We start from the raw sequence: 18953 nt of genomic DNA, 5'->3' as shown, positions 1-18953 counted from the left end.
GTGGGATTCGTCTTCGGCTACTGGTTCAGGGACGAGCGGCTCTTCAGGCGCAGGAGAAACGTCCAATTCAGTTTCGGTGTCTGGCTCGACGACGCTGGCGTCATCAGGCACAACAACGGGCTGTTCGATGGGGACGGGTGCAGGTTCTTCAGCGGGAGCTGGGAGAGCCTGTCCAACATCGGTGACAGGGGCAGGATCGGTGGTGGACTCGACCTCTGCTGCTGCCTCTGGAACGATCGGCTCTTCAGGCGGAGCAGGTGCATCACTGGTCGACTCAATGGGCTCATCAAGGTGGGGCTGTGTGGCGGCCGTCGACTCGCTTTCTTCCGAAGCTACGATCTCCGGTGCAGCAGCCGCTTCGGTCGAGTTTCGCTCGGTTGTAGGCTCTGCGTCAGGAACTTCAGAGATGGGTGCAGCCGATTCATGACCAAGTAGCTCACCAGGCGTAGGGCTAGCAGATTGTTTGTCTTCCACACCTGCCCTTTCCGGAGGCGCGACAATCTCGACGGGCTCCTCAACGGCCGCTGAGACGGAAGCAAGTGTCGGTTCCCCCACCTCCTCAACGTCAGCCACGGCATCTGCGGGTTCAGTTTCGGGAACCGGAGAAGCCTCCCTGACCGGCTTGCCATCTTCCGGTTCCTCATGCGGGGCAATCTCCTCCTCACGAGGCTCCTCCACCGCGACTGACGCGGAAACGGTCGCAGGCTCTGGCTCGTCCTTGATATTGACTCCGGAGTGTGCAGGGTCAGGCTCGGTGACCGACTCAGCCTCGATCACTGGCTCAATAACAGCTGGTTCCTCGGATGCATCACCGACCTCTTCAACAGGTGTTGCGGTAGGCTCCTCCACGGGCGTCGGTACAGTTGAGGTTGAGACTGTCGGTTCGCCTTCCTCCACCTCCGCGATAGCAATATTACCAGACTCGGAGGGTGCAGCGGCTGGCTCAGTGTCAATGGGCTCTGCCGGTGTGGCAACGACATCTTCAGCAGGAACAGGTGTTATCTCCTCGATAACCGCTGCTACGGCTGCAACGGTGGGCTCAGCCTCCTCGACGACCTCAACATCCTCGGGTGCAACGACGGGTTCGATGGTCGATGCGGCTTCGACGACCGGCTCAGTTACAACCGGTTCTTCAGGCGCAGCTGGCACTACCGCGATCGCTTCTGGAACGGCAGCGGATGTATCCTCAACAGGATCGACATTGGAGGGCTCTTCTAGAGTGGCGAGCGCAGAAGAAGTCGCGGGTTCTTTGCCTTCCACGACGGCCAGTTCGGATGATATAGATTCGGGGGTATGCTCCGGTATGGCTGTCGGTGTGGCTTCCTCCTCCGCCTGACTGGGAGGGGAAGGTACTTCTGCCAGCACAGTCGGGGTAGCTGTCACAACAGGCTCGACCTCTGGGGCCGGGACCACTTCCGCCTCATTTACGACCTCTGGCACCGCGATCGCTTCTGCTACAGGCTCTGGCGCGGTTTCAGCCTCTGACACGGGGTGGACTTCTTCTGCCACAGGCTCTGCTACAACTGCAACCTCAGGCTCGAGCGGTTTAACACTCTCCTGGGTCGGCGTCTCTGCGGCTGCCTCCTCGGCCTCCACCTGCTTCGCCTCCGCAATCACATCCTGGACGGCTGCGTTGAGCGGGCTCGCTCCGTTCACGATGCCCTCTTCGGCCTCCGCTTCATGATGCGCAACAGGGGGAGGATGTACGTGCTTCTCCTCGGGCACCTCTTGGATGACAGGCGCAGGATGGGCTTCTTCTTCGTTGTCTATGCCGTCCACAGTGACGATGGCGCTGTCGGCTACGGCTGCTGCTACAGCCACTACACCCGCGGCAGCGACGCCTGCAGCTGCGACTTCGGCGTCGTGATCGGTTTCAGGGGTCTTGGTGGCGGCATCGACGGCCGCTGGGCTGGGGGTCTCGGCATGTTCGACGAACTTGCTCTTGACTTCCGAAGTGTTCGATTCGGCCTGGCTGGCAGTGTCCGGTGGAAGCGGAATATTCTCCGGTTCTTTGGCAGACTTGGTTACCTCGTCCTTGTCTTCCACCTTTGCCACCTCGGTTGCTTTAGGGATGTCCAGGGAATCCTTGACAGCCGCCTGGCCGCCGAGCGAAGGCTCCTCCTCCTCTCGCACTATTTCGCCCATCTCGCCGACCTTCATCCCTGTCTGCCTCTTCTTACCCAGGTCCTTCTCATCCTTATGCTTCCCAGCCTGGCTGTCTCTCCCAAAGAACGTGAAGCGCTTCGTGACCGAGCTCACACTAAGCCGTGGGCTACCCAGCTTTGGTGCCCTAGGGACTGCCTCATCTTGCTTGACCGCCGGAGTCGGTGCCGGAGTCGGCACAGGAGGGGCAGGCGGAGGTGGCGGAGGTGGCTCGCTGAACGTTTGCTCGACGACCAACCATTCAACGCGCTTTCCATCGTGTTCTATACCCTCGACCGACTTGAGCTGCGCGAGCGCGAAGGGTGGCCACTCGCTTGCAATCGGGTCCGTCACCGCGTCCGACCAAAAGTCAACGAAAGCTTCGTCAACCTCAACCAGCTTCAGACCCTTGACCCTCTCCTGCACCTGCTTCCGCTCCTTCTTCGGCTCCTCTTCCGTCTCTCGTTCGAGCGGCGTGCCGTCGGATTCGGATACACGCGCACGGCGGCTATTACGCCGGCTCACGCTCCGGCTCCTTGGCGTCTTCGCTCCGCCCGCTTTGCTCGACAGCCGACGCACGAGGCCCGGGTGCGGACTCGGCGGCTGCGTTTTCTCGAGGTCGGTATCCCAGAGCGTGCTCGCGAGCGTGCTCTCGAGCGGCGTGCTGCCGAACCCGGCCTGGGAGAAATCGGCCCAGGAGATGGGGGACCATGCGGAGGAGGGAGACGTAGCGGACGAGGACGATTGGCTGTGCCCGTTTGTGCGCGTGCCGGTGGTGTCGATTGACGCGGAGGCTTTGTGTTGAGGCGGCACGCGCACGCGCACGACAGGCACTGAGGGCGCTGCGGGGGTCGACGGTTTGATAGAGGTGGTCGAACCTGAGGCGAGAGTGAGAAGAGTGATGCTGTCGTCGGCAATGACAAGCTGAAGTGCAGGTTCTGGATCCGGCTCTTCCTCCGTCGGGGGCACGACAGCGAGTGACTTTATCCTGGTCCAAACACCTACTGCGCCGTCTTGGCTCTCGGTGCTCGTATCCGCCTCCGTCTCGGATGAAGCCTCCAGAGCTCTCTTGACGAGCGCAAGCCCGTGTAGAGTCGAGCGCGGTCCGTCTTTGTTCGCGATCGGTGTGTCAACTCGGACGAGCAATGCAGGATGCACTCGCGTGGAGAACCTCGGGCGGGTAAGGATTCCATCATCGGTGTGAGGAGAGGACGAGTACGGATAGTTCTGGACGAGCTCGGTGAGACGTCTAGGGAGTGGGGCAACCGCAGATTCGTCTCTGATTAAAATGACACATGAGCGTATGATGAGAGGCGTAGAAATTCAAGCCGAACCTTATACGCGCGAGGAACAAGTGCTCCATCATCCTCCCGTTCCTCTCCCATCTCGTGTAGAACTTCTCCCAGTCGTCATTCGGCTCGATCCGGGGCACGGCGAGTACCCAGAACCCGACAAACTTCGCAAACTTGCTCCCTGAGATGCCATTCGCTTCTGCGTGCCTTGCCAAACACGATGTCACATCCAGGATCGCATTGAGGAGCGAGGTATGCTCCTCCGGCAGGAGCGGAACAAGCTTTTCCGTGAAAGCGCGTAGAGGGTACCCGGACGAGCGCTCATTGTCGTGAAAGATGGTGTACCAGTCTCGTGACAGGCCAAAGGAGTGCACGGTGGTTGAGGGCGATCCCGTAGAAGCAGGGGTTGAAGGCTCGAAATGGCGAAGGCCCCATCGCAGAACGGCGGCGACATCGTGTGGATCCCGTGTATAGTTGAGTTCGTTCTCGAACGCGCCGGATGGCGATACAGTCGTAGTGGAAGCGGGGGTGGGTGTGAGCGAGAGGAGGAAGAGCGAAGCCAGTTTGCGCTGAACCGCAGGATCTGAGGAGTACCAGTGCGGGTGCATTAGACCGAGGGTCTCTGAGCCTATAAGGGATATATTATGAACGTCGTGACCGAAGAACACGGAATGATCAACGTACCATGCTCGTTAATATACTCTCCACACGCTTTCACCAACACGAGCGTCTCCAATGGTGTCAGCCTCCTCCCCGCTATGGCGCTCTCATCCAGGGTTGTTTCCGCGACCGGATCAGTCTCGAAGAGCGTGCCCAGTGATCTTTGCACCTCCACATCCGTCAACCCAGGAAGGTCTAACAGCGACGGCGACTGAGGTTGCTCCCGTATTGGCGACACCGCTCGTCCTCTCACCGGCGACATTGGCCTCGACCGTACCCTGAAGATTCCTCCGAAACCCCCATGCCCCCCGTCTTTCTCCTTTTCCTTCTCTTTCTCTTTGTCCTTCTCTTTGTCCTTCTCTTTTTCGTTCACTTTGCCCAGCTCCTTGGGTTGAATGGGTGAGGGCGGCGCGGACGACGAATGGACAGAGACGGCCTCGTATTTTCCGCCTAGCAACGACGGAAGTCGTCCCCTGGTTTGCGCTTGATTGGTAGGACTTGTGGGTGACGTCGGGCTCGGGTGCGTGCCATGATCCTCTTTCTTACGTCCCGGGAAGACCTTTGACAGGAACGAGGGCATGGCGAGTTCGAAGGGTTCGCGCGTCGCGTCGCTACTAACCCCCTGGTGTACCTAATATCGCGTTGGATGTGTCGACAGCGGGTGATGAACGCGTAAAAATTACCTAGAGATGAGATGCGCGGGGTTAGATAGAGACGGGCGAGTGCATCAATTCGCCCTGGTCGTTGCAGGCTCCGAGGGAGAGCGTGGTACACACGTGTTGGGCGGGACGAAAGAACCACGTCGCGTGGACTGGTCCGACTTTCGCATCATCCGACGATGACATGCTACACGCTCACAATAATCAACAATCATGCATGCCACCAACAAAAACATCTGCAAGGACTAGTTCGCGCCGCCATATCATTTTTGTGCCATCGGTGCACGATATGACATTATACAACTCAGGCAAGACACAGCGGACCAACGCAGCATTCGCACGGTGCAGTCAATACATGCGATCGTTTTGTTATACAGGCGGACAGAATAGAGCAATGTACAGTCCACACACCACACCTTTAGGCGACCTTCTGCAGAATCATCACGATATTAGCGCCACCCCGCGTTTCAAGACGCAACACTAACCTGAGGCTCGATGTTCCAGTACTCCTGCGCGTAATCGATAATGCACCTGTCCGAGCTGAACTTGCCCATCTGAGTATGTCACAGGATCAGCGGACATTTTTGTGATTGTTAGTACGCATATACCCACCCTGGCGGAAGTGTTGATGCTCTTCTTGATCCATTCGGTGCGGTTTTGGTACGCCTCGTCCACCATCGCCAGAGCTTGGATGTCTACAAACAGCTCAGTCAGTGACCGATTTGGCGCGAGAGTGATCGCAGGTCTCACAGGAGTCGAAGTCGTCCGTGATCAAGTAGTAGTCGCCTTGGCGGACGGTGTTGAGCAGGCTGCGGGACCCAAGTCAGGTCATGCATGTGTACCAGGAAATGGTTGTACGCACGGCTCGTAGACGCTGCCGTCGCCGAAGCGGCCAGCAGAGATCTGGTTCAAGACGTTCGCGAGACCAGGAGACTTCTGCTCGACCGGGATCGGGCTGTAGGCATGCTGGTAGCGCAGGCCCTCGACGTCTGGAGTCAAATGCCCAAAGAAGACTGCGAGGAACACAATCAGCTTGCTATTCCTTTGTATATATCCAGATCATAGACTCACAGACGTTCTCCTCGCCAACCTCCTCGGCGATCTCGATGTTGGCGCCGTCTGTGTACCGCACAGTCAGCGTGCCTGAATCGCTACACCTGAAGAAGTTACTCACCGACGGTACCGACCAACAAACCACCGTTCAGGCAGAATTTCATGTTGGATGTGCCCGACGCCTCGGTACCGGCGGTCGATATGTGCTGACTGATGTCGGAGGCGGGAATGAGGAGCTCCGCAAGCGAGACCGAGTAGTCAGGCAAGAAGAGGACCTCGAGGTACTCCTTGGTCTCCGGGTCCGCGTTGATGACGCGCGCAGCGTTGACGATGAGGCGGATGGTCAACTTGGCAACGTAGTCTAGTAAGAGGAATAGGTTATAGGTAGTATGATACGAGGGAGGCAGACGACGTACAGCCAGGCGCAGCCTTTCCGGCGAACAGGACCACCTTCGGGTTCACCTTCTTACGCTCTGCGGGAGTCAGGCCCTTGAGCCAGAGATAGCGCTATGAACAAGTAGTGAGCACATGTGAGCAGAGTCCCTCGCGTAAAAGGCCCACGTGAATAACACCAAGGATGTTGAGAGTTTGACGCTGTAGACGTTGTGAGTCAGGGTATACGCTTCACGGTGGCGGCGCCGACAAACCTTGTACTCGTGCAAACGCTATCACATCATCGTTCTGATTAGCGCGAGCTTTTCAACGCGCAACAGGAAACGTAGACCGACCTTAACCTGCACATCAAACATCGCCGACGTGTTGATCTTGTATCCGAGGGTAGATTCGATGTACAGCGCCAAGCGCTCCTTGTTACTGTGCTTCACGGCCGTCCACTTCTTCTGGAACGCAGTGTCGTCAACGAACTTGAGCAGACCCTGGAGTTTCGTGAGGTCCTTGAGCCACGCGGCCTTGGGGAGCTTGAGGGTATCCGTGATGAGCTGCGAAAGGAGAGGGTTGCACTGATCCAGCCAGCGACGCGGAGTGACTGCAATTGAAATTAATATCGATGTTCCTCCAATTGAGTTCGCCTTATACTTACTGCCGTTGGTCACATTGCCGAACCTATGATACAAAACGATCAGCGACCCGCAAGAGCTCTATAGAAGTTGCCACCCACTTGCTCACGCCGAAGAACTCGACAAAGTCCTTGCAGATCGTCGTGCGGACCAACTCACTGTGCAGTTCCGCGACACCGTTGACCTTGCGACTACCTGTATTCATGTCAAACCACCTGACAGACCTCGCGATAAGCTGAATGGCGTACCGATGACGGCGAGGTTAGCCATGCGAACGTTCTTAGGGAAGCCCTCTGTTCCACACCATCTTTTAGATATACCACTCGACGCAAGTAATCAGGCTTGCTCACCCTCGATCAAGGACATGCGCGCAAGCCTATCGAGATCGTGAGGGAACTTCTTCGCGACGGCTGATGTTCGAGGTCAGATCAGCGCATACCCCACGCATGTGAACAACACGCATACCTTGCAAGAAACCGAGGTTCTAAGAGATGATCTGGTCAAAAGCTGGAGCACATACACATATGGCTGACTCACGATATCGTAAATGATCTGCATATGCCTTCATCAAGGAGTCAATGTCAGGCTGATCAATCTCGGGGAATCTGATAGCAACGTACCTCGGCAGGAGGTTCTCCATGAGCGAAACAGGCCATTTCTTGCGAAAAATGTCAGTACCAATCACGTTCGCCATCCTCGTTAATAACAGCATACCTCCAGCGCTTCCTGCGAGCGTATCATAATGTTCTCAGCATGTAAAATGATAAAAGTAATACAATCCCGCAACGAACCGGAAGGACAGTGTGGTTCGTGAAGAAGAAGACATTCGTCACGATCTGCCAAGCCTTGTCCCAGGACAGGTCCTCCTCATCGATCAGAATGCGCATGAGCTCCGGGATGGCAAGCGTCGGGTGAGTCTACAACAACCGAGATTATATCAGCACAACGCTCCTCGATGACCCACGGTGAATATCAGGACATACGTCGTTAAGCTGGATAGCGACATCTACGCGTGTCACTCGGGGTTAGCCTCAAGATTCGGGTGTCAGATGAGCACGTACAGTCAGGAAGCTCCGTGATGGGCTTCTCGAGGTTCTTGAAGCGACGCAAGATGTCTTGGAGAGAAGCTGCCGTCCAGAAGTACTGCTGCTTGAGACGCAGCTCCTTGCCGACTGGGTACATTTCAGCCATGAGCATATGCGCATGGAAGTGAGAGCATCGTGGACGCACAAGAGGTGTGGTCGTTCGGGTAGAGAACCGAGGTGATTGCTGCCGCGCTGTTGGACGACTCGACGGCACGCTCGTAGTCTCCAGCTGAACCAAACAGGTCGTAAGCAAGCTGCGCTAGCACATGTCTACGGGAGACCATACCGTTGAAGCTGTTCAAATCGAAACCCCTCTTCGGCTTGCTCTCCCACAACCTCAAGTTGTTCGTCGTCTTCGTGTCGTACCCGGGCACCATCACGTCGTACGCGATCGCGAGCACCTCCTGCCCACCGCTCCAAACCGCCTTCCCGCCCTCGATGCGCTCCGCATGGCCATAGAACCTGACGTCGTACACGACGTCCACGCGTGGCAGCTCCCACGGGTTCGAGTGCTCGAGCCACGGATCGGGGGCCTCGAGCTGCGCGCCCTCGGGTGAGATGAGCTGCTGGAAGATACCGTACTTGTAGCGCAAGCCGTAACCCCATAGCGGGAGCTCCTGCGACGCGCCGGAGTCGAGGTAGCACGCGGCGAGCCGGCCGAGACCGCCGTTGCCGAGGCCGGCATCGCGCTCCTGATGGATGAGGTCCTCAAGGTTGAACCCGAGCTTATCGACGGATGCCGTGTACTGGTCCTTGAGGCCGAGGTTGAGCATCGCGTTCTGTCATGGTGAAGAAATGAGTATGTTGTATAGTGACGTCGGTGGGGAGAATGGGTGCATACATCCAACGCGCGACCCATGAGGAACTCCAGCGAGAGGTAGTAAGCGCGCTTGGGACTCTTGCGGGTGTAGTTCATCTGGGTTTCGTTCCAGTTGATCTTAAGCAAAGCGAAAGTTAGAATGTAACGACACATGCTCGCATATATGCGGGTACGCACGATCAGGTTATCGCGCACGGAGTACGCCGCGGCCTGGTACGCGCCAAAGTCATCTAGGTTGTACGCCTGGCGCGCGAGCGACGTCTGGACGTGGTTCACGATCGACTTGGAGATCGAGGGTACATCTATCGGTAAACTGTCGAGTTCCGCACAAGCGTGTGAGGAAAGGTCGACGTACCTGCGTCGATGCCTCGGAGGCCCGCCTTCCAAACCTCCTCTTCACCGCGAGGCCATTTTTCCTTGCCAGTCTTGTCGTCGATATCACCGAGGTATCCTGTTCACGAAGCCGCGTCAGTAATCGAGGTTGTGGGTGCACGGAAAGGGCTGATATCGCATACCTGTCGCAGAACGCTGATGCCTCCGGGGCTTCTTGACCGGCTGGCCGATGGACTTTGGGTCGACGGTGCTGGTCATCTCTCAAACGATCCGTGAACGGTCGCCTAGCGTTGACCGTCGTGGTTGGAGACGACGAGGACCGGTGACGAAAGACCGCTCGCGCTTGCCGTTTCATTGCGCGATCCGGGCTCGCTCTTATCAGCCTCTCGACTCGGGTATGTTCGGTGTGTGACCCTGACATCACTGCCTGTTGATCGCGACCATGATTGGGAATGGGGGGTGTCAGGTGCGGTTGCTTCCGATTTCCCGTGTGCTCGCGAACTGCGGCCGGGAGCTCAGCCCTGGATGCAAGAGGCTTCGAGTCCTTCAATCGTGTAAGACATAGACATGGGTGAAGCCGTCTATGGCATTGCAGGGTCCCGCAGAGGGTTTTCCATGGGATCGCCGGGTACATTCATACTCGAGGAAGGACGTGAAAACGGAAATCGAAGCAAAGCCTATTGTCTGTACGTACTCCCCGCCCCGCACCAATATGCATCTAGATTATCTGTATCTCTTCTGAGAGTTCAGAACATCGGGAATCTCAGGCTCGATGGCACGCGATTGCCCATGAAATGCTTATATGGGCTTTGACAAAGTCAATGCAAGCTACATATAACCAGCAGATTATCATGAAAGTGGAATCTCTGCCCGGCCCTTGTCGGACAGTGACGGGATTATGGCTGCATGTATGACCCGGAAGTGGATTGGAAAATGTGCGTCGGAGCCTTTGTGTGAGGGAGAGCCGTCAAACGAGCCAGTGAGCGCAGTTCGTTTCAAGGAACAAGGCACAAGCCAGTGTGATTGTGGAATGAGTACTGAGTACTATGTTTGGAGAGCGTACTTTTTGCAGCGTCGGGGAATTGTTATCAGCAAGAGCCCCGGTAGACTAAAAACTTCTCGAATCCGGAGGCGGGAGCTTGGCAGCCGTCCCGCTCTGTCCCGCTCCAAGCGACTGCGCTTCCGGGCGGACTGGTCCAGGCAGCGCCCAAATGGAGCTTGCTAGATCGCAGGTAGCCGAGGGCAACTCCGATCTAGTTAACAGATGGACTAGATCCTGAAAGGTAGCATGTAGACCATGATGATGGAGGAACAGTCAGCCTGCAGCTGAAGGTGTGCTTGAGTGCGATGTGGCGCAGCAGCGTTTGGACTCGTTTATGGCGCCAATGTTGCGCGCTCGATTGCACGATCGAGATGTGCAAGCATACTGACGAGATATCCTGCAATAACGCACGCACGCACAATCCTGATCCAACATGCTTCGTGTTGTCCGATGTGACGTGACATGTACAACGGAAGCTGGGCACTGTTCGACTTGCATGACCTAAAATATGAGACCAACCATCATGTGCATCAACACTCGTTGCTGTGCCCTCTTCATGCACGATTTAAACAACTGTAACGCAAACTCCTTATGCCATGGCATCCATGAATCCGACTGATGATATCGATTTTTGGCATCCCAAGCTCACTCATGACTTTTGCGAGAATCGTTAAACCCTAGGGAGCCTGACCACTCACCAGCCACTACTTACGGCAAGACACAGGTTCCATTTCCACGGCGCACGCCTATTGTTGCCGCTCGCAAGTCAGAGCGAGACGATTGGCCGCTTCCGTCCGCCCGTAATGTAAAGGGCAAGTGAAGATCTCCGCGCTACCTGAGGAGCCGCATGGGCGATATTGCATAGGGCGGGATTGTGTGACTATCATTACGTTCATCTATCCCACGTCAAGACATTCAGCGGATCTGCATATATAGGAGGAGCCATGAAGCCATATACGAAAACACCCAGGCGAACGTCCTGTGCGGCGGTGTATGCTGATGGGAATGTTAACGACAGCTGGTCTCCAAATTCTCTTCTCCCCAGTCTCACTTTCGTGCGTTCTTGCACTGCTGGCATGGGGCACCCGCAGGAGGGTACGCGGAACTTCACCTACGTGGATTCGCGGTCCTAAGCCTCGGTCGTGGATCATCGGTATGTTTCGAAATCCTGCCAAAGATTGTGGTCGAACTTATGCACATGCCAGGGAGCCAAGCCGAACTACTCCAATCTGAGGCAGGACAAGCCAACATTAAGTGGAGGACTGAATACGGAGATGTCTACATGATGACCAGTTGCTTCGGAGTGCGTCTTTCTTCCGGTGCTTCGTCGAGCTGATGTGACCTATTTTGCCAGGTGGAATGGCTGATGATCAACGACCCCAACGCCATCCAGCACGTCTTGAACGGGCAGACGACCACTTACAAATTTGAAGAGTCACTCAGAGAATTCTTACGACTCGTCACAGGCATGTGTCAAGTCATTGAAGGCTACTTGTCGATAGTCTCTAACGACACCTGAAGGCAAAGGTGTCATTTATGCAGATGGTGAGCAATATGTCAACTTGGGCGTCTTCTGGACTTGGGCTAATCGATGCACTCTAAGGAGCCGATCACATGCGGCAACGGAGGCTCATACAACCAGCGTTCCAAGCCACTTTCGTCCACAGCCTGACTCCGGTATTCTCTGGTTGTGCTTATATAGTAAAGTACTACTTGCGGGCGGTAAATCCATTCTCTGATGGGATCCGTAGCTAGCGACTCGCTGGAAAGCCCTCATGAACGAACATAAAGTCGAAAAGATAGACATGAACGTGTATCAGTGGATAGAGCTCCTGACCATGGAATCATTAGGACGAGGTTCGTCATCCAACCATAGCATAGATCATTACTCACAAGTGCTGCAGCCGCTTTCGGAGTGGAGTTTAACAGCATTGCTGGAGAACAGCATGAATTGATGCAGTGAGTCCCAGAAATATACCACAACGACGTTCATGTCACTAGATACGTGTCAGAGCCTACCGGGGTATAATCAGCAGAGGATATTCCCGACCAACCAAAATCGAAATCGCCTTGCAAGCATTAGCTCTTCGGCTTCCACCTTGGATTCTCTCTCGACTCGATTGTATTCCCACCAAACGAATGCGTCAATTGAGAGCCGCGAAATCAGTCGGTCTTCGGTTTTCCGCAGAGTTGATCGCAGCTCATAGGAGAAAGATTGCGGAAGACGATAAGACAGAGGACCGCGATTTGCTGAGCGTCTTGGGTGAGGCCTGTATATCATATTCCAGTGGCTCTATGGCGCTGAATGAGTGTGTCATGTAGTTAGGGCCGGTGAGCCGGACGAAAGAGGCAAACTTCAACCCATGACAGATCAGGAGATATACGACCAACTTACGTGCGTCAGCCCTTACATTTGCTATCTTCAGTCCCTGAAGGCATCCCAGAACCTCCGTCGTCGCCGGATGTATGTTTTCATGTACTCCGTATGCTTGACATATCTTACAGCAGGAATCTGCAGTTGAGACTGTAGGCAACACGACCAATTATGGATTATACGAACTCGCTCGTAACCCGGACATTCAACGAAAACTCTTCGCCGAAGTCTCCCAGGTGCTCGAGCCAATGTTCGAGGACGAAAATCAGCCCGGGTTCGATTATGCGAAGTTAAACGCTATGCGTAAGTCACCCATGCGATCTTTTAGAGGCCAACTCATGTATCGTCTTCATATCGTCTTCAGCCTATCTTAACGCATTTGTGAAGGAGGTTTTGCGTGTTCATTCGCCAGTCTCGTACGGGCTGTTTCAAGCCAGAGTTGATGACGTGATACCACTATCAAATCCTATTCCCACCCCAAACGGCCCAGTGAAGCAAGTTCCCATCAGCGCTGGTCAGAGAATCGTGAGTACAACACAATTGTCAGGAGCTCGATTGACGGGTAGAGGGAAACAGTTCGTTGCGCTCGACGGTGCAAATCACCATCCCGACATCTGGGGAACCGATGTAGACGAATTCAAGCCGGAGCGCTGGCTTATCGCCGATCCAGCGGAGATCAGACCAGAACAACGAATAGGAGGTCCATACGACAACATGTGAGCGCCAGTACTTCACCTTGGGTCCTCAAGACGGAAATGTGAGGATCACTTCTTTCCAGTGCCAGCTTCGGAGGGGGTCCCAAGACTTGCTTAGGGTACGCCTCGTTCGCAACGTTTCCTGGCCTTCAGAGTCTCACTCGGCATACGGTAGATGGAGATTTGCGTACGATTCTCTTTTACGTGTTCGGGAAGCGAAGGCTCATGAGAGCTTGTGCTAGTGTCGTGGAACTGCAGAGTTTCTTGGCGGTCCTCGTCCGGGAGTATGAATTCGATCTGATCAGTAAAGAATATCAGCTCTGGAAAGATGGATGTTTCGTTGTTGCGGTAGGCAAGAGTCCATCATCTACCAATTTCGACACTCACATCGCATCGAAGGCGCCGGCTGAGAGGGGCAAGGCGGACATGGGTCCACGGCTACCTTTGCGCATCACCCGGAGGTCAAACCGCTGAGTGTGCTCGCTAGTCACGATCGCGGGCGTCAAACAATCAACCAGCCTCACGAAAGGTGTGAACACGACGAAAGGTTCCCGTTCAGCATAGATATTGGTATCGATACAGTTCATTCATCAGGATTGGCTACATGTTAGGAGTGGGGGACGCAAGAAAAAATACAGTGGAAACGGACCATCTGCGGATGGGTGGCGTGGGTAACCTGTTGAGGGGTAGAAAGAGTGACTAGAAGCTCGAAGAGACATGCACAAACGAAGGTGGGTGTAGAAGAGATGTATAATCAGAAGACATCGAGGGAACGTGAGGGAAGTTGAAAGAGACTAAAACCTTCTTGACGCGGGATCCGCACCAGCCCAGCGAGCGGTATACCCGACGCTTGGCACTACGCCGAGCCCGACCGTCCCACTTCGACTGCGCTTCGGTACCTTCTTCAACGGACTCATCGGCACTGCAGGTGGGCTGGGCGTCGTCTTTGGCGGCTGAGGCCAGTTGGATGGCGCCAGGATGGAGTCGGTGATGCTCCCGGCTACCAGACTGATCTCACCCTCTGATCCCTTGCGGACCTGCAGGAACGAGGACGAAAGTCCAATCGGAGGTGCCGGCTCGTTGAACGGCGACGAGGGAGGCGAGTACGGGGTGACGTTGAAGGTCGGTATGTCGTTCGGGCTGGTGGTCGTACCGCGGACGGGAGAGTATATGCCGGGAGGGATGGTCGGAGCGAACGACGAGGAGGCAGACGGTGCGCGTCCGAGCGCTTGCCTCGCAGTGGGAGAGCCGACGTATGACAGCGCTGATTCAGCGAAGGACGCGTCGGCGTCTTGATCCTGAGGGGAAATGGGCGAGATGATTCTATCAGCATGGGTAGCTCGAGGGGCAGCAGGAAAAGCAGCGACAGCGGGGATGGTTATCGTGGGCCGCTCAGGGCGGTAAGAGGGAGTCTGGGGAACAGGTGAGCGGGTGGGTCGGAGTGGCGGCGAAGGCATCTCTGGCAATATATCCTCGTCCAAGCTCCACTTCGATGTGTGGGCGGAGGCCGTGGTGGACCTGGCAATGCTTATAGTCGACGAGCCAAACGATCTGGATGATAAGCTGGAGGAGTGTATCTTAGCGAAAGCAACAGAGCCATGAGTGGGACACTTACTGGATCGGTAATGTGCTTTGCATCGTCCGCTGATCACGCTCGGTCCCCTGACGCCGAAGTAACGAGCACGCGCAGGACTTGTACCCATTCATCGCCTCCGATCCGATCCCGAACATTATAAACGCCATGAGGGAGACGACTGGAACGGTCCACCAGTCCAGGGCGACGCGGGTTCTTTGAAGCGCAGAAAGGTCCACCAGGCGATGAATCTCGATTGCGGATAAGTGGGTGGCGTCCCAGGACCACGGAGAGAGCGGTTCAGCGGCCCGTGAGGTGATGTCGAATACGACGATAGCCATAACCAAAACTGTCAACATGACGCTAATGCCGAGCAGGCGATTAAAGTGCGTGATAGACATGGGCATCCGATGACCCAGGTGCACTGCGAAATTCGCCCGCTTAGAGTATACATTGATAAGAACGGCTCCTGAAACTTCATGTAAGTAAGGTTAGGAAGGGATAACCGGGAAAGTTTACCGGAGCAAATGCAAATAGCGAGGCAGGTGATTAGAATGGGTACGTAGGTCACAGCGATACCTGCCGCTGAAGACTGGATGGCTGCCTGGCAGCCAAAGTCCTCAATTATAACGAATCTATGGTCTTGCACAACCAAATCTGATCCTCAAATCAGGACGAGTCGTCACATGAGACCGGCATAAACACTCACGCAATGCAGCATAAAACAAGGGCAAAAGGATACAAAATATGATCCGAACTACAGTTTCGATACGTTTGCTGTTCGTGCTGTGTGGTAGCCGGCGTGATGACGAGAGGAGTTCGAGGCGAGCGCAGACGCATAAGATGGCGCCCAAAACGGCGATGGAGGTGGCCAATACGACGGGGGTAACTGTAGACGGCGTCACATCGGCACGCCTGAAGCTTATTCGAGCTGTGCATACCGATGTCGCACCACACAGGCGCAATGACGTTTACCTTGCCGCTCCAGATCACGGTGTTGACTGCTTGTGCAATATTGGCGACCAGCAACCAGCTAGTCATTGTCGCGGCCGGTACGTTCCGCAGCTTACATTGCAGAGACAAGACCAGGAGCAACAGCGCGGCGCATATCAACGACACGACTGGGAGTCCGGCCGACATCGCGGTCGATGCGTCGGGTGATTAGGATGTGATGTCGGATAGGCGGCCGAGGTGTACGCGCTCTCCTCGATGAAGCCAGATTATACCGACCGGGGTAGATGAGGTAGATGAGGTATCGCACTCTATAGAGACACCAGATGTTCGATGAATGGATCGCTTGCCACTACTGAACAACGCTCGTGAAGGTCCTGCCGCCAGGTCGAGGAGATCCCTCCCTCCAGGAAAAGATTGCGAGAATGAGGGGGGAAGAATAGAGTCTCTCGTGCGCACGGGCACAATACTTTCATATTAACTGTGCTTTGAAGGAAGCACTCCCGGTAGTATCGCCAGAATCCTAGAAGAAAAAAGGACTGCATATTGTTCAGCCAACTCAGTCCGACAATCAAACTACCCGGAGGAGAACAATGTAACTTTGGTCGACAAGACCATTTCGGTTCGCGTGCGGAAACAAAAGCGCACGACTCGCACCGATCGGGACGTTAGCCTCGAGAGGACCGGAGACAAGAAGGTGCGAGACAAAGGGATGGCCTAAAACCGGTCGAGGTTAAGGTTCCGCCATTGCAGTTTCCTTTTATGGACGTCAAACCGCGTTTACGTCATAAGTAACCGGAAGGATCGGAGAGACGTCCGCCAGCGTGTCAAGGACAATGTGTTCGACCAAGACTCTGACAATGGTACAGATGATTAATACAGAGTGAACTAGTCGGGAAGGGATACAGTCGAAGACTATTGGAAGCGAGGGAGGACAATAGGACAATGATAATAATTACAATGAATCTTGCTGTCCCAATGAGACGAACTATCACCAAGAGAAAGACGGAAGCGCGAACACGAATATCGATATCGAGGAACAAGGAATGAACGTGTCAAACAGACACAGGATAGGCTCGGATTTCAAAATGGAAGACCACAGATAATCAGATGCGAACTGGCGACCATCAGCGAGCGTACGGGGATATAATAGACCGAGGGGAGAGAAGGTAGCCGAAGAAGGCCCGGATGGGTAAAGTCGCGAGGTCTCCGACCCGGAACACAATATTGAGGAATGGGATGCGAACGCGTGATCGAGGTTTGGAGCTAACAAACCTCGAATTTGTTGGACTAACGTATCCGTATCCATCGTCCTCGGGTATCGTCTCGAGTCGGGGAGAGCCAGAAGCCGAAAGGGAATGCAGTCGGGACGACCTGCGAGTTTTTTGATAGTTTTCTGTCTCCCGGACGAGCCAATACGGAACAAAGGAGGATAGCCATGCGCCGAGCGTCGGAGGCGGCTGTGCCTGCAGAATGCGCTCCGCCCGCATTGCTTCTACCATGGCCTCCAGGGCCGCGATACGAGATTCCTCCGTCGACCTGCCTGCGAAGACCTTGCGTTCTTGCTTGCGCAGCGCCCTCTCGACACCCTCGATCGCTTCGTCGACGTGTTCGTACATCTCGTCTGTGCTGACCATGTCTTTGAGCTGCTGCTTCACGTCGTGGAGCTCGGTCTCGAGAAGCTCCGTACGATCTCGGAGCGCATCCAACTGTTCCTGGGCATCAAGGACTAGCGCCGGTGACCCCGAAGAGGGGTAATGGACAATGTCGTGGAGGTCTGTCGTCCGCTGTTGAAGGCGTTCGACTAAATGGGTCCAAGGCCGTATGCCGGTTGCAAGGACAAAAAGGCCGCTAGAGAACCAGGAGATTGCGTTGTGACCAAGGACCGCTTCGCTGATACGTCGTAGCAAAAGAGCACCCAGAAATGGTGATATGACGGTGAGGAGGAGGAAGAACAATTCAAGCCTGCGCAGTTCCGACGATGCTAGCTGTAGGTACCGTTCCTCTACAGTGCCGTCTACACGGATTTCCGGCGCTCGTCGACGCGGCCGAGATGAGTGGTAAAGTGACCAGGGGACTAAGTGTAAAGGCTTGATCAGTCCGAAGAGCCCAGCGTTAGCGAGGAGCGCTTACCCTCGATAACTTGGTGGAGGTAGAATATCAGAAGGATAATTAGGAGGATATTCCGCACGTGGTCACCACCAGTCAAGAGGTTGCCTAGAGGAGAGACGAGTGCGACGACCACTGAAAGGTCAAACTCGTACCACGCCCGTCGGGAGATGCCCGGCGACGTCTCCTCACTGGGCGGGCGCCTGATACTTGAAGTCCTTGGAATCGATGGTGGTCTTTTCGGCATGTCAAGTGCTGGGCGCTCGGGCCTGTCGTCGCCTGTATGAGAAGAACTTTGTCCTCGCTTGCTGCTCCCCTCCGCCTCCTTCTCTGGACCCCGCAGTTCCTCCTCGTCACCGTCCACTTCGCCCTCTTCTTCGGTCGTCTCGTCTCCCGACTCCGATTCCGTCGCCTCTTCGGTTATGGACGAGCCTATGATCCCGGCGTCGACTGCTAGATGATCATCCAGACGCACATCGTCCTGCACCTCGTCCATGCCCAGCTCGTCGAGTGTATCGTGATGAATGTTTGACCGCCGCAGAAAGCCCATGCGCTTCCGGAGACCGGTGCTCGTGCTTGCCATGGAGAAAGTGCGGTTTGAATGAGAGGCTGTCGGATCGCGCGGTCGCGTGCGTCAGCTAATTTTGGCGTCAAGACACTCTGAAACGGCGCGCGGGCTTGATTACCCAAAAACAACGTGCACCGTAGTCGAGTTATACGACTTTCGAAGTGAGAAACGAGAGGTGCACGAGAAACTGGGCAAGTATTGACTCTGTCGACAGGACCAACGTCGCAGACCACAGAGAAACGCCGAATCCGGGGTAACCGGCAGATGATGACGTAGGGTAGTTGACACGGGATCAATGCACCATTAATCATTGCTCACTATCAGTATCAGGCAGTACATGTGACCCCGTTTCTTCCTGCTTCGCTGAGAGCTTTTCATTTATCTGATAAATGCTCTAGTCTACTTCAACTCGAGGCTTCGAACCTCGTCTCAAATCAGAAACATGAATAATACCAAGCTAGGCACTCGTTGATGCCTCTTCAGCTCGTCGTAAGCCGCGATATGACGCGTCGGATGCCCGCTGTCTCGGCAGCAACAAGTACCTGAAACCTTCCAGCGGTCCTGATTCACAGTACTCGTTA

General features: G+C 55.2%; 5 protein-coding genes across 5 annotated transcripts; 1 reads left to right on the top strand and 4 right to left on the bottom strand.

Moving 5' to 3' along the window:
* Nucleotides 1-1750: 1750 nt before the first annotated feature.
* On the bottom strand, nt 1751-4820 carry PUNSTDRAFT_91263 (uncharacterized protein; the record flags this gene model as incomplete). Its single annotated transcript, XM_007386816.1, has 4 exons — nt 4778-4820; nt 4119-4725; nt 3477-4062; nt 1751-3421 (listed from the first exon to the last, which is right to left on the bottom strand). Coding segments are annotated over exons 2-4 (2811 nt in total), but the record flags the coding sequence as incomplete, so codon positions are not given.
* Nucleotides 4821-5171: 351 nt separating this feature from the next.
* PUNSTDRAFT_137181 (glycosyltransferase family 35 protein) lies at nt 5172-9318 on the bottom strand (the record flags this gene model as incomplete). Its single annotated transcript, XM_007386815.1, has 28 exons — nt 5172-5183; nt 5239-5307; nt 5366-5448; nt 5504-5562; nt 5616-5766; nt 5825-5872; nt 5928-6167; nt 6223-6313; nt 6368-6400; nt 6454-6471; nt 6535-6791; nt 6846-6868; nt 6924-7017; nt 7071-7115; nt 7173-7232; nt 7288-7306; nt 7360-7384; nt 7443-7480; nt 7537-7548; nt 7614-7739; nt 7806-7828; nt 7884-7994; nt 8053-8136; nt 8194-8686; nt 8749-8844; nt 8905-9029; nt 9083-9178; nt 9243-9318. The coding sequence occupies 28 exons, from the start codon at nt 9316-9318 to the stop codon at nt 5172-5174; spliced, it is 2607 nt and encodes an 868-aa protein (XP_007386877.1).
* Nucleotides 9319-11545: 2227 nt separating this feature from the next.
* On the top strand, nt 11546-13645 carry PUNSTDRAFT_106671 (cytochrome P450; the record flags this gene model as incomplete). Its single annotated transcript, XM_007386814.1, has 16 exons — nt 11546-11568; nt 11624-11647; nt 11706-11803; nt 11854-11959; nt 12007-12061; nt 12115-12268; nt 12317-12365; nt 12425-12497; nt 12547-12566; nt 12621-12779; nt 12841-13001; nt 13053-13192; nt 13255-13290; nt 13347-13358; nt 13414-13513; nt 13571-13645. Exons 3-16 carry the CDS (start codon nt 11717-11719, stop codon nt 13643-13645), a joined length of 1227 nt encoding a protein of 408 aa, XP_007386876.1. The 5' UTR covers nt 11546-11568; nt 11624-11647; nt 11706-11716.
* A 1697-nt stretch (nt 13646-15342) lies between these two features.
* Nucleotides 15343-15806, bottom strand: PUNSTDRAFT_30090 (fungal pheromone STE3G-protein-coupled receptor; the record flags this gene model as incomplete). The annotated part of the gene is made up of 3 exons (XM_007386813.1): nt 15343-15401; nt 15454-15633; nt 15686-15806. Coding segments are annotated over 3 exons (360 nt in total), but the record flags the coding sequence as incomplete, so codon positions are not given.
* A 784-nt stretch (nt 15807-16590) lies between these two features.
* Nucleotides 16591-18573, bottom strand: PUNSTDRAFT_91258 (uncharacterized protein). The gene is made up of 2 exons (XM_007386812.1): nt 17829-18573; nt 16591-17772 (listed from the first exon to the last, which is right to left on the bottom strand). Exons 1-2 carry the CDS (start codon nt 18385-18387, stop codon nt 16823-16825), a joined length of 1509 nt encoding a protein of 502 aa, XP_007386874.1. The 5' UTR covers nt 18388-18573; the 3' UTR covers nt 16591-16822.
* Between the last annotated feature and the right edge of the window lie 380 nt (nt 18574-18953).

The sequence above is a fragment of the Punctularia strigosozonata genome (assembly GCF_000264995.1).
Source record: "Punctularia strigosozonata HHB-11173 SS5 unplaced genomic scaffold PUNSTscaffold_12, whole genome shotgun sequence".
In the NCBI taxonomy this organism is placed as follows: domain Eukaryota; kingdom Fungi; phylum Basidiomycota; class Agaricomycetes; order Corticiales; family Punctulariaceae; genus Punctularia; species Punctularia strigosozonata.
Note: the sequence above shows the minus strand (reverse complement) of the source record. Positions and strands in the feature narration are given on the sequence as shown.

What these genes read in the sequence shown, in the direction of transcription:
- PUNSTDRAFT_91258 (XM_007386812.1), bottom strand. Translation starts at nt 18,387, where the DNA reads ATGGCAAGCACGAGCACCGGTCTCCGGAAGCGCATGGGCTTTCTGCGG. An exon ending in CCTCCACCAAGTTATCGAGG is followed by an intron (nt 17,773 to 17,828) that starts GTAAGCGCTCCT and finishes CTTTACACTTAG; the next exon opens with TCCCCTGGTCACTTTACCAC.